Source organism: Microcebus murinus, chromosome 1 (assembly GCF_040939455.1).
Source record: "Microcebus murinus isolate Inina chromosome 1, M.murinus_Inina_mat1.0, whole genome shotgun sequence".
NCBI lineage: Eukaryota > Metazoa > Chordata > Mammalia > Primates > Cheirogaleidae > Microcebus > Microcebus murinus.
The window spans coordinates 117333107-117348889 of record NC_134104.1 but is presented as its reverse complement, the minus strand read 5'-3'; the positions used below and the strand labels follow the sequence as shown (position 1 = coordinate 117348889).

The following is a 15783-nucleotide window of genomic DNA, read 5'->3' as shown; positions in this document are numbered from 1 at the left end:
AAACAATGACAAATGGCTCTTAGCAATGAAAAGGAAACAAACAAAACCACAACAAAATAGATATTTTTTTTCCACTTAACAGAGAACTCTATTCCCTTTTTTCTATTAGGTCATTAAATGTGAAATGTCTGATTTTGAATCAAAAGTTTAGTTTATCTCAAACAAGAAGCAGTAAAATTAATCAAAGAATGTGCCAAAAGTATCGATATAGTTTTGTGATCTTAACGGTAGCTTGTTTATGTCAGCGGCAAAGAAGCCTAGAGAATGAGTGACAATGAAATCACTAAGGCATTTTTTTAAAGAATACTTTTACTTGCAAGAAGTGGTCCAAAGCCTGGAAGAAGTGGCAGTCAATTGGTGCAAGGTCTAGTGAAAACAGTGGATAATAGAGAATTTCCAAGTCCAAAGTCTATAGTTTGAGTAACATTATTTGTGGGCCACATGGTTGAGCACTGTTTTGCAAGAGGATTGGCCTGTCTCTATTGACCAATCTCGGCTGCTTAACAGCAACATCCTCATCATTTTGTCCAACTGGTTATAGTACAGATCTGCTGTAATCAATCGACTAGGTTTCATGAAGTTGTAGTGGAAGATACCAGTGCTGGAACATCAAAACAGATAACATTAGCTTTTTTGGATGTATATTCAGTTTTGGACTGTGTTTCAGCACTTCATCTTTATCTAACCAAGTGTTTATCCAACAAAATGCTTGCAACTGTCAAAAAAAGAATCCATTTTGCATCACATGTAACAATACGGTGTAGAAATAGTTGACCTTTTTGTTATTTATGACAGCAAGGAAAGGCAAGCTTCGAGACAATTTCTCTTCTGATACTCATTTATTTCACGTGGTATGCATCTATCCAGCTTCTTTACCTTGCCCATTTGTTTCAAATGGTCCGATATTGTTGGGAATAATAACATCAAACCTTGCTAATTCATGTGTAGGTTGAGATGGATTCGCTTCCACTATAGTTTTCAGCTCATCATTATCTACCCTGGTTTCAGGTCACTCATGTGGTTCATTTTCAAGATTAAAATCACCAAAATGGAACTTCGAAAACCATCGACATACTGTGCATTCATTAGCCACATCCTTCCCAAACACTTGATATTTTGAGCTGTCTGTGCTGCATTGGTTCCACAACACAACTCATATTTCAAAATAATGCGAATTTTTGACTTATCCATGGCTTCACAAATATTGGTCTAAACAAAAAATTTGAAAGATAATCCAAGCCAAACCATGTGTTTGAAAGAATAAGGATGTACCTTCACAATAAAAATAACACAAGTGTCAAAGTGAAATGCCAGAGACATCAACTGTCAAACTTAGTACTTGTGGAAATCGGACATTTCAGATTTAATAAACTAATACATTAAATCTCCATTCCTTAATCTCTAGTGCTTAATGAAAGAAGTGCCAGTTTAATGAAACTGGTAACTTGGAAGATGACAGTGTTAAAATACAAGGTAAATTGCTTTGCCTATGTCCCTCTACTTAGAGAGATAGTATAATTACCTTAACAATGATGCTCCCTTCGTCATAGCCCAAAGCGACATTGTTGGACCCTCTTAGACTGGCCACACACCATACCCTCTCCATTCCATAATTTAATGTGCTCTCAAGCCGGTAGGTGCTTGAATGCCAAATACGCACTGTTCCTAAAAAGAACAATGTGAATATTCCCTTTTGATACAAACATCCAACAATGAACTGTGTCAGGTGAATAAGCCACATGGAAGTCTTTCTATTGAAATAAAAACAATTCCTGGCAGCTTTGTGACTGTTTTTGATCTACAGTCTCTAAAAGATTTTATAAAGCAATATAAACATAATAATAGAAAATGTATAAGAAACTAAAACTAAGAAATGTGATTTTAAGTGTGAAATAATAACAGGATTTCCTGGGTACAGTGCTTCCCATGTGCCAGATGCTTTCTACCCATGATTTCTTTTTGCCTTCTCATTGTAATGCTATAAAGTGAATATACGTATTTCCATTTCATAATTTTCCCAAACCACACATTCATGAAGTGGCAGAACCTGAATTTGAACCCAGGTTTGTCTGACTCTGAAACACATGCTTTTTCAGTTTTTCTCAAGGACATCTAGGTGTCCTCTTATTTATGTATAAAATCAAAACACATTAGAATGATGATGATATTAATAATAATAATGCCCATTTACTCTTCTATAGCTTCAGTCTAGTACTCTAATAAAAATATCAAAATCCTTAGAAACCTTCAATTACAATGCAGAGACACTGCCTGGTTTAAATATCTACTGAGTAATTACTAGCACAGGAATAAACATACACTTCTAACCTACCATCTTCTGAACCTGTGATGATAATTGGCAACTCAGGATGAAAACTGGCACAAGACACATTTTGGGCATGTCCCTCCAGGGTCTGCACACATGTTTTATTCTGTAAGACACAGAAAACATTATTTATTAGTGATAAACCAGTAACCAGCCCACCTTTAATTTTTTCAGTGCATAGATACATTATAAATGATAGTAGTTATCACAACTTAAATAGTATCCAATGGAAAAAAAATTTTTAAATAGAATAATCTTGTTATATATGTGAATTTTTCTCTAATTATTTCACATAATAGATAACCATAAGTGTATATTAAAGAAAAAAAAACAAGTAAGTTTTCGTCTATTATTCCCCCAAATTCTTAGGATAATAAATTTTCCCTTTATACTCACACCTGCCATTTGTGGACTAAGTAGTGCTGTTTTAGCTTTCAATATTTTTATTCTGTATTTAGTAAAAATCTGAAAAAGTTTAAGGGTAAAACTTGTTTTCTAGGCCTCATTTTATTAACTGCTTAAAGAAACTCTTTATGTGAGAAACAGAAACAAAGAAATTATAAGAAAATCTTAGAGATAAGAAGCATGGTAACAAGAGTTCGTAACTATGTTTATAAGAGTTCTACGTGGCAAAATGGTTGTACCCTAGCTATATCATCATATTGTTTACTGATCTGCTAGTTTTCAAATATAAATGGAAGTATGCCAACAAGGATACTAGCTGATGTATAATTTAACATTAAAATGTTAAAATTTCTAATTTCTATTAATAAATGAAAAATAAATATGCTGGCATTTTATTTTTCAAATCTTGATATGCATGTGTTCATTTTTATGGATAATTCTAGCAGCACAGTTTAACTACAAATTCTTAAGACTTTAAATTATTATGCTATGAACAGAGTTCAACAACCCAAGTTTTAACTGTCCTGTAAGAAATAGTAAGAAACACTAGGTCTAACATATGGCATGTAAGGTTATGAAAAAACTGTACCTGATAATCCCATATTTTAACAAGACGGTCATCTGCACCTGAAATGAGGTATGGTTTGTCGCCACCACTGTAGTAATCGATGCAATTCACGCCTTTCTCATGTCCTTCCAGAGTGAAGTTTGGTGAGGAAGAGCCCAATTGCCACACCTTCAGAGAACAATAGCAAATGCCAGTCAATACAGGGCCTTGCTTCTCAGAAGGCAGATCCACCACACTTCTGAAGTATTATATAAAATGCCAAAGCCCAGGAAAGAAAAGCTAAGAAATATTCATTTTTTTTCACCTGTTTTTGTTCTTTCTTATTTTACTTAATTTCAGGGGGTAGAATCACTATACTATTCTCTAAAAATGCCAATTTCCAGGTTTTATCCCTAGAGATTGTGATTCAGTTGATCTACAGTGAAGTCCAGGAAACTTAGATGCATAAGACTTTGAAAAACCCTACTTTAAGGGTAAGAAATGATTTTATGAGACATTAATATAGAGCTAATAGAAGTATATTTAGTAAGATATATTAAAAGAAAGTTACTAATTAAAAAATTTAAAATATAGAAAAGCAGTCAAAAGTTCCCACGGCACAGAATTGAGCTTTATCATTTTTACTGAGTGTCTACCACATGAGGCCCTCTGGAGAGTATATATAAACAAATGTTTACCACTTACTGTATGCAATAAACTACTGGAACCAAAGATAAAATAATTCTTATTCTTAAGATAAGCCTAATTTAGTGAAGAAAGTTTAAAACTAAGTTCAAAGTTTCCAACCTATGTCAAAAGTAAGGACAATCCTAAGAAAAGGAAAAAAAGTAAGGTCAAAACCCTAACGCATTCAAACATAAAATATTATGTAAGTTAAAAGAAAACTAATTAAAATGTTATACAGAAGTAATCAAACATGTGTAAGCAAAAATTAATTTGATTTTAAATCTACACATATAGAGATATTTTATTTAATTAATTAATTAATTAATTTCTTTTTAATAGAGATGGGGTCTTGCCATTGCTCGGGCTGGTCTTGAACTCCTGAGCTCAAGCAATCTTCCTGCCACAGCCTCCTAGAGTGTTAGGATTACAAGTATAAGCCACCACACCCAGCCAAGATATTTTAAAAATTATGATTGAAAGGAATATGACTGCACTCACAGCAACATATATTAAGCATCTAGTACAGGCAAGACACTGTGCTGTGTGCTACTGAACGTCTGTTTGGGTGAAGACAGTGACACACAGTTCCTGTCCTAAACATCCAACATTTCAGAGGATAATGATTTCCAAAAACATATTAATTAAGATTCAATGTGATGGCCAGGCGTGGTGCCTCACACCTGTAATCCTAGCACTCTGGGAGGCCACAGCGGGTGGATCATTTGAGCTCAGGAACTCCAGCCTGAGCAAGAGGGAGACCCCGTCTCTACTAAAAAAATAGACAGAAATTAGCTGAACAACTAAAAATACATACAGAAAAAATTAGCCTGGCATGGTGGCACATGCCTATAGTCCCAGCTACTTGGGAGGCTGAGGCAGTAGGATTGCTTGAGTGAGCCCAGGAGTTTGAGGTTGCCATTAGCTAGTCTGACAACATGGCACTCTAGCCCAGCCAACAGAGTGAGACACTGTCTCAAACAAAAAAAAAAAATTCAATGTGAGAAAGGCTGTAATAGAGGCAAAAAGCAATGGAAGGAATGGGATGAGTATAAGTGGCTCTATCTAAAGGTGAAGTAGATGTCTGATAAGAGCCTCTTGGAGTAAATATTTGTGCTAAGCTTTGAAACTTAGTAGTTCTCCAGAGAAAAATAAATCAAAATGTGAAAATAAAGAGAATGCAGAAGAAACAGTTAAATAAGGTACGGTTCTGTGAACACTCATGGCATCTCTAGAGGATGATGAGTAGACCAGGGTTTTAGATATCTCATAATATTAGCCCAAGCTAGTCTTGGAAATCCCTGTATTCCATACTAAGGGATTTGGACTTTATCCTTAGACTGGGATCTGACAAGACAGAATCTATGTTTTAGAAAGATAATGACAGCAATATAGGAAACTGGAGTAAGAAAGAGAGAATGGAGACAGATGGAACTTAAAAATAAGCTTTTGAGAAAAACTCTCAAAATAAGCTTTTGAGAAAAACTTCTAAGATAAGAGTAACTGTCTGGCCAGCCAGTGGTAAAATGCCTAAAACAATTATACTTTATTAACAATGATAACTGACACAAAGAGTAGACACCCTACCTTGATGGTCCTGTCCAAAGATGCACTGGCGAACTGATTATTATCTTTGGGGTTGATCACGATCTGCATTACATAATGGGTGTGTCCTTCAAACACTTGTGAGCAAGACCATTTTTTATCCCAGTCCCAGAGCTTAATAAGCATATCATCTAGGCCAAAAGAAAGTCTCAAGTTAGGTGGTGCAATTTCTATTTTTTTTCATTTCAGAACTAAGACACAGAGTCTTAGTGCTTTTTAAGGTAGCAAACCTAACACAAATCATACATTCCATGACTTGCAGAAATAGAATTAAAACTAAATAGATTTTCCAAAATCCTTATCTATCCTATGAATAAACTTAACCCTCTATTAAAGTGGAGATAAATAAAATAAATATAAAAATTTTGTGAAAAACGTTAAGAAAAATTCAGTGAGCTTTAAAGAATGACAAAAGAGTAACATAAAGTTTGATTAGAATCTAAGTGTGACTGAATAATGATGGCAATGACTAGAGCACAAGCATTTCCTCTTATAAGATTGGTTTTAAAAAGTTTTGAATTATATCTCAATTTCTAATTTAAAAATGTTTCAAAGAGCTATTACCAATTCAGTGCTACTTGTTTTAATTGCCTTCCAAAAGGTCCACTGTTTTATACATAATTCTAGGGAGCAAACTAACTTGAATATAAAGATAAAACTGACTAGGCAACCTGCCAAAAACTCATTCATCAGGATGCAAATGAGCTTTCTGTTTAGCAGATGTTTAAACATCTAGACCTTCAGGTCTTTCTTGACAGAGCAACTGCTATACAAATCCTAAGTATAGCTGATATTTTACTGATAAGCAAGCAGCATCAATAGCTCAGTAATGGATCTAAATAGTTTAATGGCTGCCTGGAGTTAGAACACTACTTATAACAGAAGTTAGAGAATATCATGTCTCACAGGATGAAAATGAATTACCCAAAGAGATGCACATGACCAAAAGAAGTCATCTCTTACCACTGCTAGTTAGAATGAAAGGCTGGGTTGGATGAACAGCAATACAGCGAATATAGTCTGAATGTGCTTCAAACATATGGACTCTCTCCAAAGTATTATAATTGAAGACTCTGATCTGCATGTCATCCTAGAATGGAAATTTTAAGACCATCATCACTGTTATGAAGTAAACTGTATGAAAAACTATATTATAGGCTCAAGGAATGAAGTGCATATTTCAAACTACTGCACTAATTAATAAAACAAATCAGGAATCAAAATTCTGCAACTAATTTACATAATCACTGAGCAATTCAGAAAATGGGATTAGAGATTCATATAATTACTCACCGCTCCTGTCACAACCCAATTCTTCCTTGCAACAAACTTTGCAGCTCGAACAGGAAGATCACACACTTCAAATGTCTTCACCAATGTCTTTAAATTTTAATAAGAATATACACATTGAGTTATGAGAGAATATCTGAAAAATCTATTCTGCTACATTTAATGCATCTAATTATTTAGATTACTTATAATTTTGATATATTCTCAGGCTAAAATATGAAAGCGCAACATTAAAATGAGAAAAAAAATACACCAATCATCTTTTTTTTTAATAGATTTAAAATTAAAACACTTTTAGAAGATAAGAGAAAGCAAATGTCCACAAGATGTTATCCCAGACCCTCAGTGCTCTGGCCCTTCCCTCCCTCTCTAGCCTCTCATCTTTGGCTATTCCCAGCCTCACCTCTACTCCTGTTTCCTCTGCCTGGAAAACCCACTCATGGAAAACTGTACTCCCCTTTTGGAACGTAGTAACTCATAATTATGTGTTTAATGTCAATCTTTCCTGCTATGCCAAGGGCAAGAATCTGATTCACCACTGTATACCCAGAGCTTAGAACAATGGCTGACACACAAGTAGTACATGATAAATATTAGTATTTATTGAATGAATTGGCCCTTAGTTTCTTCTTTTTTAAAATAAAACTCATAGAAATGGCTCCTAAACAAGGTAAAATTCTTTTCCATGCTTTAACAGTATGATTTCATACAAATGCTATTTATTTCTTTTCAGTAAAATATAAAAACACAGTGATTTATATGTTCCTTCAAGATGTTCAGAGTGGAATTATATACATAGGATAAAGGCAGAAAACTAGGAGATCCCCCCTAGAAAGACCAAAGATAAATGAATCTCTTTGTCCTCCCTTTTTGATGTCTGCTCTTTAAAATTCTGACACTCAAACTATCATTTTTCAATCCCTCTTTTTTGCACAAGAAGGCAATAATGAAATAACTAAGAACACAATACAATCTTACTGATTAACCACATACACTAAAAAAAAGAATAGGAGCTGGGTCAAAACTGATGAGGCTACTCTGACTTTCCAAGCCAGACTGTAAATATTCTTCAAAGACTGAATGAACGGGGACATCAGCTCTGACCTGTACAACTACTGCCAGCTGACCATGACACCAACAAGGAGATCAGACAGAACATGCAATCCATAAGAGAGCAGAAAAATCCATGAAAGCTCATGAGGAGCCAACAAATTCAAAGTTCTGCTGAGCATTAACAACAGAGCAGCAGCAGAACAGTCTTGGTTCCACACCATATATGTTCTATGGCTGATACAAATGACATGAGAAATGATCTCCCTGCTCTAGAAGCCAAACAATCTAAAGAGCAGGGAAAGCTACACACATTCAGTACATAAAAATAACCAATGTACGTTAGGAAAGTAATGACTAATACTTGTACAGTACTTTATAGGTCTCACACACAATTTTATCTAGTTTTATTTGACCCCTTTGACAATCCTGTGATGCAAGGAAGACAAAAATTTCATCTTCATCTTAGATAAATAAATGGGATTAAATGTGGGATCAGCTGCCCACATAATTTTATCAGCAAGTTGGCTTCAAATTATAAAATACTGGCTTTTGTAAAAACCCTCTGCATCCATCACCTCAAACAGTATATATCTCCTTATCTGAAATTCAAACACATGTGAATTTAAGTCCAAAAACCTCTTTGGCTCTCTCACGAATTATGCTCTCAATATATATGAATGGTAAATAACTCTTGTTGGTGATAAATACAGGAAAAAAGCAGAGAGAACCAAAAATAGATCAACCATTCAACAAGGACTTACTATCTACCATGAGCCTGACATTGTGTCAGGTGGTACCCCATGCACTGGAACGACAGTGGGAAATGAGACTAGGGGAATCCTTGTTTTTACAGAACCTCCATTCTTGAAGGAAAGGAGATTAAACACAAAATTACCAATGAGATGAATTATGAAAGGGTAATCAGATAGTCTCGTAAAAGGGCATGGAAACATACAAAGAGAAAAAGGAGGCAAAGTGGATGACACAAACAAAGCAGAGCTGTATTACGGTAAAGCCTAGGGAAAGATAAGGGAGATATACCTGGCCTGAGAGCATATGATAGTCAAGTGACAGAGCTGAGAGATGGGCAAACAGAGCTAATAGTGGGAATCCCTAAGAAGAATTAAGGGGAGAGGACAGCAACATATCTGTAAAACATAAAATCAAAAAGGTTTTAAACATCTGGATAGAGGACTAGACCAAAAAAGCCAATTGGTATGTATATTATCTGCATCATAGCAAAAGGAATTCACATGATCTAAAGTTGCAGAGAAAGAAATTCTGAACTATTGAATGTGTACTATTGATTAGTTCAACAAATAATTATTGAGTACTTGTTATATGCCAGGTTATGTTATAGGTACTGGGATACAGCAGAAAGCAAAATGATAAAATGTCACTGATAGGGTCTTGGTTTTATGCACAGCCATTATTGTTTCATTATAGTGAGTATAAGAGTGTAAAGGAGTTTTTAGGTTTACTCCTGACCTTAGTTTCCTAATTCTATTTTTGCCATTTTAAATTCCTCAAATGTGAATTTTATCTGGATTTCAAGAACTTAACTTTGGATTTGGAGGATAATTGCTATATAAGCAGACACAAACCTGTATGGTATAGTGTTAGCTTTATGCTTTATACTCTGAAAGAAAAAGATTAAAGATGACCTAGAAAGACTGTGGAAAATATGAGATAAACTAATTTGAAGGATATGTTATTTACTCAGGTGAAACAGAACATGATAAGCATTTAAGGCAGATAATCTCTAAGATGCAAACTCTCACATGTAATCAAAAGTTGACTATAAATATTTCCCTAATATAATCTATAATCTGTATGGCTGGTTGAGAGTTACCTGCATATCGTTACATTGAGTACTTGGGGTAAAATAAATAAAAAATCTCACATTTAAGATAGAATATGCACTGAATGGAAATTTAACTATTAAATACTTTAGAGTGAGTAATCTTTTTATTAGGATCAGTTTCCTCAATTTCAAGAGAGCAAATACTACCTAAATCAGAGTTGTTTTATTTAGATATTTAATAATATACCTAGAACAAATTATCCTACAAACTATCCCCCCATAAATGTTAGTTCTTCCATATTTAAAATACTTTGTACGAATTTATTTGAGAAAGCAGTTTGCAAATAACTATGGGATTCTGTGATATTTCTTCTCTTTCTTTATGAACAGTCTAACAGTATTTTATTTCCAATGAGGTCCTTAAAAAGTCCTACCTGTGTTTCATGATTCCAAACACACACACTGCCATTGTAAAGACTTGCCAACATCCATGGCTCTGTAGGATGCAAATCCACACTCTTAACTCGGTCAGATCTAGCAGTTAGCTTTCTTTTAATATCAAGTCTCAGAGGCTAAGAAAAAACAACATGAAAAAAATTAAACTGCTAAGCCAAATAAAACATGTTTAAGATGTTAACTAAAAACAGTGCATTCATGGGCCTACAAAACAATTCAGCTTTTACTTTGCTAAATTACAGACAGTTTCAAGTCTAACACATCTACTTCTTTACTCATTCGTACAAAAAATGAGACTTTAAAATTTTAAAATTTATAGCAGTTCTAAAACATTTTGGTTCAAGGACTCCTTTAAACTCTTCAAATTTTTTGAGGACCCCGAAGAGCTTCTGCTAATGTGACTTTTATGTATGTATAGCTGACATTTTACCATGTTAAAAATTAAAACTAAAACTTTAAAGTATTTATGTAGTAATTTATTTTCAAGTAACAAAAATAAATCCATTACATGTTAACTAAAATAACATATTTTTATGCAAAATGTTTTCAAAAGAAATTTAGTAAGATGAGTGGCAAAATTTTACATTTCTGTAAAACTCTTTAAAATCTGACTTAATTGAAGACAGTTGGTTTCTCATATCTGCTTCTGCCTTCAATATGTAGTGATATGATGTTTTGGTTGATATATAACAAAAAAATACCTAGCCTCATAGATATGTAGTTGGAAAGAGAAGAATATTCTAATAGTTTTTTCAAATAATAGGGTATTCTTCTTTGAAGCTTGAGAAGTGGTAGTTTCTTAAAAGTTACTTGCAATGTGAAATCTGAAACCATATCAATCAATAAACTGCTTATACTTTTTCAGATTAAAATCCATTGGTCTATTCTGTACTTTGAATGGACCTTTCACTCATGCATGATTTTGTAACATCAAGCATTGGTCATTTGGAAAATGCTGATTCAGTGAGTTATGCAGAACTTCTAAATGTTGATGCATCACTACATTTTATAAAAAATATTACATGCATTAATATCACCAGCTATGTCAACTGATAAGCCATTAGGCACTGGAAATCTATAAAGTTCAGTGATAGTTTTCTAAACTTCTGATTTTTACTTGAAATCTCTAATTTTATTATCAGTAACAAATACTATCAGAGACCAACTAACTTCCTTCAGTTTTTAAAAAATGTTTACCAAATAATCAAATGTAACCCGTTTCTCATTGTCTCAAGTAAAGCTCACAACTTAATTACAGATGTGTTTTTCCTTGAGAAAACCACCACAGAACTGCTTTATGAATACTCCCATTTCAATACTCAGAATAGTTAAAAGATACATACTCAAGTGTAGAGATGTAATAAAATTAATAACTTTTACTCTTTCATCAATAACATTCTTAAATGGAACAGTTTATTTTTTGTGTTGTTTTGCTTTTTAGAGACAAGGTCTCCCTATGTTGCCCAGGCTGGTCTGGAACTCCTGGCCTTAAGCAATCTTCCTATCTTGGCCTCCCAAAGTGCTGGGATTACAGGAATGAGCCACTGCATCTAGCTTTTAAAAAACTTATGCAGCAATGAAGAACATACTGTTAGAACAATTTGGCGCCACTGCACCAGCAGTTTTATCTTCCATTACTTTTACATCACCAGTGCAAAATATAGCATAGCGAAAAGAGCCAATAGCATCTTACTATTAGGAAAACAGTTTTAATCTGTGGAGCTCTGGAAGGAGCATCAGAGACTTGTAAGGGATCATAGACCTCACTTTGAAAACCTGTGGTTTATAAAATATCTAGTAAATACTATTTAAATATATTTAAATAGTATTTATTTAAATAAATATACTATTTATTTATTACTATAAATAGATATTTAAAATATCTATTAAATCACAATTTTGTGTTCATGTCATTGGTGTCATATCAGGAAATATTCTGAAGAATTGTTATTCATGAAGTCCTAGTAACCCTAAACCATAATATTAAATTGATTTCTTCAGAGAAAAGTAGATTTATTTTGGCAAAAATATTAGTAAACGCCTCAGTAATGTAATGTGTGATCACAATAATAATGTGTGAAGGCCTTTGGAGTCAAATGGGAATGTCTGAAATATTTTAATGGATTTACATTACAGAAACCTAATGAAATTGGAAAAATTTAAAACAAAAACAAAAATATTCTCTCAAGTCAGAATAAACTAATAGTTTTCTTCTCCATTCTCCCAAGGATGCCACTCTAGGACAAAAGTTAATTCATTATATAAAATGATGCCTTAAGGAAGTAGGCTTAATTCTCCCTTGGAGGCAGGTTGAGAAAAGCTAATTTAAAATATATTTCCCCCTCAACAGGGGGAATACAACCTAAAAGCTTATTTGGCAAGTTAAATTACTGTCAAATCTTTACTGTCATAATCTTCTGTGATGATCATGAATGGGACAGAAATTTAAGGTTACTTTTGAACATAAAATGAAGATCTAGCAGAGATAATTTCCTACGACAAAGCAAACACCTCACAAGGCTTTTACCTATCTCTTTTTGGATCTCTATCAAATTCGGGTCTTCGACTACTTCAAACCTGTTCTTACTTCTATCCCCGTCTTTCACTTTTAGCAACAATCTTTACCTCTCTTACTTTAAAAGATCAGAGTTCTCTGGTTCTTCTCATCAATTTCCTCAAAAATGTTTCCACTGTTATCTCTTCCTATCATCTCAAATTTTCTACTTTCAAACCATCATCTTTGCATTCCTTGCTAGTTTAGGGAAGTGAGAGATTTTACTTCTTTACCTCATCAATTTCTGAATTTTGCCCCATTAATTACTATCACAAATTTTAACTTCTTTTTCTTCTCAGAGCTGACAGATATAAAATGTATATTATGTGCCAGGAACTACCAGGGAGTTTTCATATAAGCCAAGCACATCTCATACTCTTGGACACTTACAAACTGTGTACATTTTACCCTTAATACATGTTTTAAATAATTGATTATTGAGTAAAAGTGATGTTCTGGAAGGTGGGCCAGGGAACTCTAAGCAACACCAGTACAACTACATACTTTTAAAGTATAAATCTCAGCTTATAAAGCACAGGCAAGCGCTCTTGTGATGATACTTCTCCCAACATTTAAGTGACTACTTTGAATAAGGCAATGTCCTAGGCACTTTGAGACAACAAGAATTAAGATGCTCATAGTCTAAATATCTCCTTACATCTTCCAAAAGCTGGGTACATTAGGACTCAGCTTAAATGCTACTGCCACCAATAAGACCTTTCTGATTATGCTAGCCTGAAGTAGTCTTTCCTAGGGGATCCTATAAGATTTCATTTTAACCATGGATGATACATTTATGTGCATATGTCTTCTTTCTTTCTAGAGTGGCTTCTTAAAGGCATGGTCATTACTTATACATGTCTTTATCTTCACAGCACCTTATATATTTGGGTATGGAGGTTTAAGCACAGACACTACAACACAGGACTAGAGTCATAAGCATTATTGTAACTCTATCCCCCAGCTGTTGAGAGAATCAGGTGGCAATTGTTTAGCAAAGTGCATAGCACCTAGTAAATATTCTATGGTAAAGGAGCAAATTAACATTTGTATTTTACATAAAAGATTTAAGGGCAATATTTCAAAGGGCAATGCATTATTAAAATGCATTTTTTGAATATAAAGACTGCAAAAGAAATGAAATTAGGCAGATCCAAGGGCCTTTTCAAAAATGTTCATTACTGAACAGCAGCTCCAAATTAGAGCAGGTCGTTAGTAACATGAAGTGGTATAATTAAGAGACTTGCCATCTTGTTCAGGTACTGTTAACCTGGGGGCCTGAGAAAGTCCATGGATGAGGCAGGGGTGGGGAGAGGTGTCTGTGAGTAAACACACTAAATTTTATTTGAAAAGGTGTGTTTCTGTGTGGCATTTTTCTAGGGATATTCATAACTTTCATAAATTTCCCCAAGGGATCAACCTGTTTCTAGTTCCAACTTTGCTGCAATTAGCCTTATACAAACTTAAAGCTTTTTTTTTAAACTGCAGATGAGGGACTGGATTTATTAACCCCTAGGGTTTTCAAGTTCCAAAATCTTGGATTCTGTGTTTTACAACAAACTCGAAAAGGTAGGAAAATGTTTAAATATAAAATGCTGAAAAGATACTCTCACATTATCATATATTTTTTTATTATCATAGCACTCTTGTGTAAAGTATTTTAGGGCATTTTTGAGAGTGAGGGTGATAACAAAGACGTGCTGTCATGACTCCTATTCCACCCACTGTATTTGCAAATGCAGAAAAGCACACCAGCCAGTATTACAAACAGCCCCTGCTACTCTTTTTCTCCCTAGAAACCTAAGCTGAGATTCCAAAACATTTGAAATTCCATTTTTTTGATTCCATATACATTTTTTCTTGGGCATCTCTGTTTAAGTTCGCAGTTTGTGGTCAGCGCACACTATTCCAAAACCAAGCCCAAAAGGAATACATGATTAGCTCTGTTTTAAGAGCAAAATGAAGTAGTTTAGCCAAAGCCTCCTACCAAGTTCAGCGTTTTCGGCCTCTAGTATTTCCCCACACCAGCGACTCCGTTGCAGACCGCAGGAGCTCCGGTAAGCGCCGTAAGCCCCAGGAGAGGCAGGGACCCCTCACTTGCAGACGTTGCCTTCCCAAACCATCCCGGCCTCCTGGGCCCCACCGCTTCCTCCCTTCCACCACTCAAACTGGACCAGGACTCAAGGCCAGTGGCAACGGCCGTAGCAGGAGCCCAGACCGTTGCTTACCGCAGCCCTCAGTCCAGTAGCCCCAGGAATCACCCGTAGCCGATAGGTCCCCCGCTCCCTCCTGCAGGGTCCGGACTTACCATGGCTGCTTCGGTCCGAGCCCGCAAGCCCCGACTTGCTACCAGAGACGCAGGCCCTGAGAGACCCACCGATCCGCTGACCGGCTGACTGACGTGGAACTTCCGGGAGGCTATTCTCGCGATAGTTGGAGGCCAAGGGCTTGCGCGCCTGCGCAAAAACCGCTCAGAGCTGGTGTTTCCAAGCCCCGCCCCAGTTTCCTAGGCAACGTGGCCATCCAAACCGACCTTAGCCTACCTGGCGCCGCGGTGCGGTGGCATAAGGCCCAGATTTTGGGGACCACAGTGGCCTAGGGCTGTTGAGCGCGGACCAGGACTGGAAACCCGAGAGATTAAAAAGGACGAGGAAAACGAAATTCCTAGTCCCATCTGAACGCTAGCGGCAGGGGAAGCCTATGGCGGAATCGCTGTCGGGCCTCCTCTACTCTAGCTCTGAGGGGAGGGAAGGGGGAGAGGGAGAAGATGAAACGTGAGAGAGACGAACGTGCTCTGGTCCAGAGTACAAGGCCCAGAGCGTTCTCTGCGGGCACTGGACTGGGCACTGGTGGAGGCTGTGAAGATCGGGGCTGGCCTCCGGGCTGAGATTCAGGCCTTTGAGGTCGGAGGGAGGCCTCAGAACCCTTAGTTCGGGAGCTCTCCTGGAGACAGGACTACCCAACCGCGTATGATTGCCTTTGATTGGCCATCGGCTGTGTTATTCATTCAACAAATATTTATCGATCTTATACTTTCCTCTCATATCTTCACATCAAAC

General features: G+C 35.8%; 1 protein-coding gene across 1 annotated transcript in view; it reads right to left on the bottom strand.

Moving 5' to 3' along the window:
- COPB2 (coat protein complex I subunit beta 2) overlaps positions 1–15153 on the bottom strand; it is a 29165-nt gene extending 14012 nt beyond the window's left edge. The window contains exons 1-8 of the mRNA XM_012749134.3: positions 15033–15153; positions 10149–10286; positions 6861–6947; positions 6531–6657; positions 5550–5698; positions 3321–3467; positions 2333–2432; positions 1523–1665 (exon numbers count right to left, since the gene is read on the bottom strand). Of these exons, the coding sequence (XP_012604588.1) occupies positions 1523–1665; positions 2333–2432; positions 3321–3467; positions 5550–5698; positions 6531–6657; positions 6861–6947; positions 10149–10286; positions 15033–15035 (894 nt within the window). The 5' untranslated portion in view covers positions 15036–15153. The remainder of the gene's footprint in view (positions 1–1522; positions 1666–2332; positions 2433–3320; positions 3468–5549; positions 5699–6530; positions 6658–6860; positions 6948–10148; positions 10287–15032) is intronic.
- Positions 15154–15783: the final 630 nt, after the last annotated feature.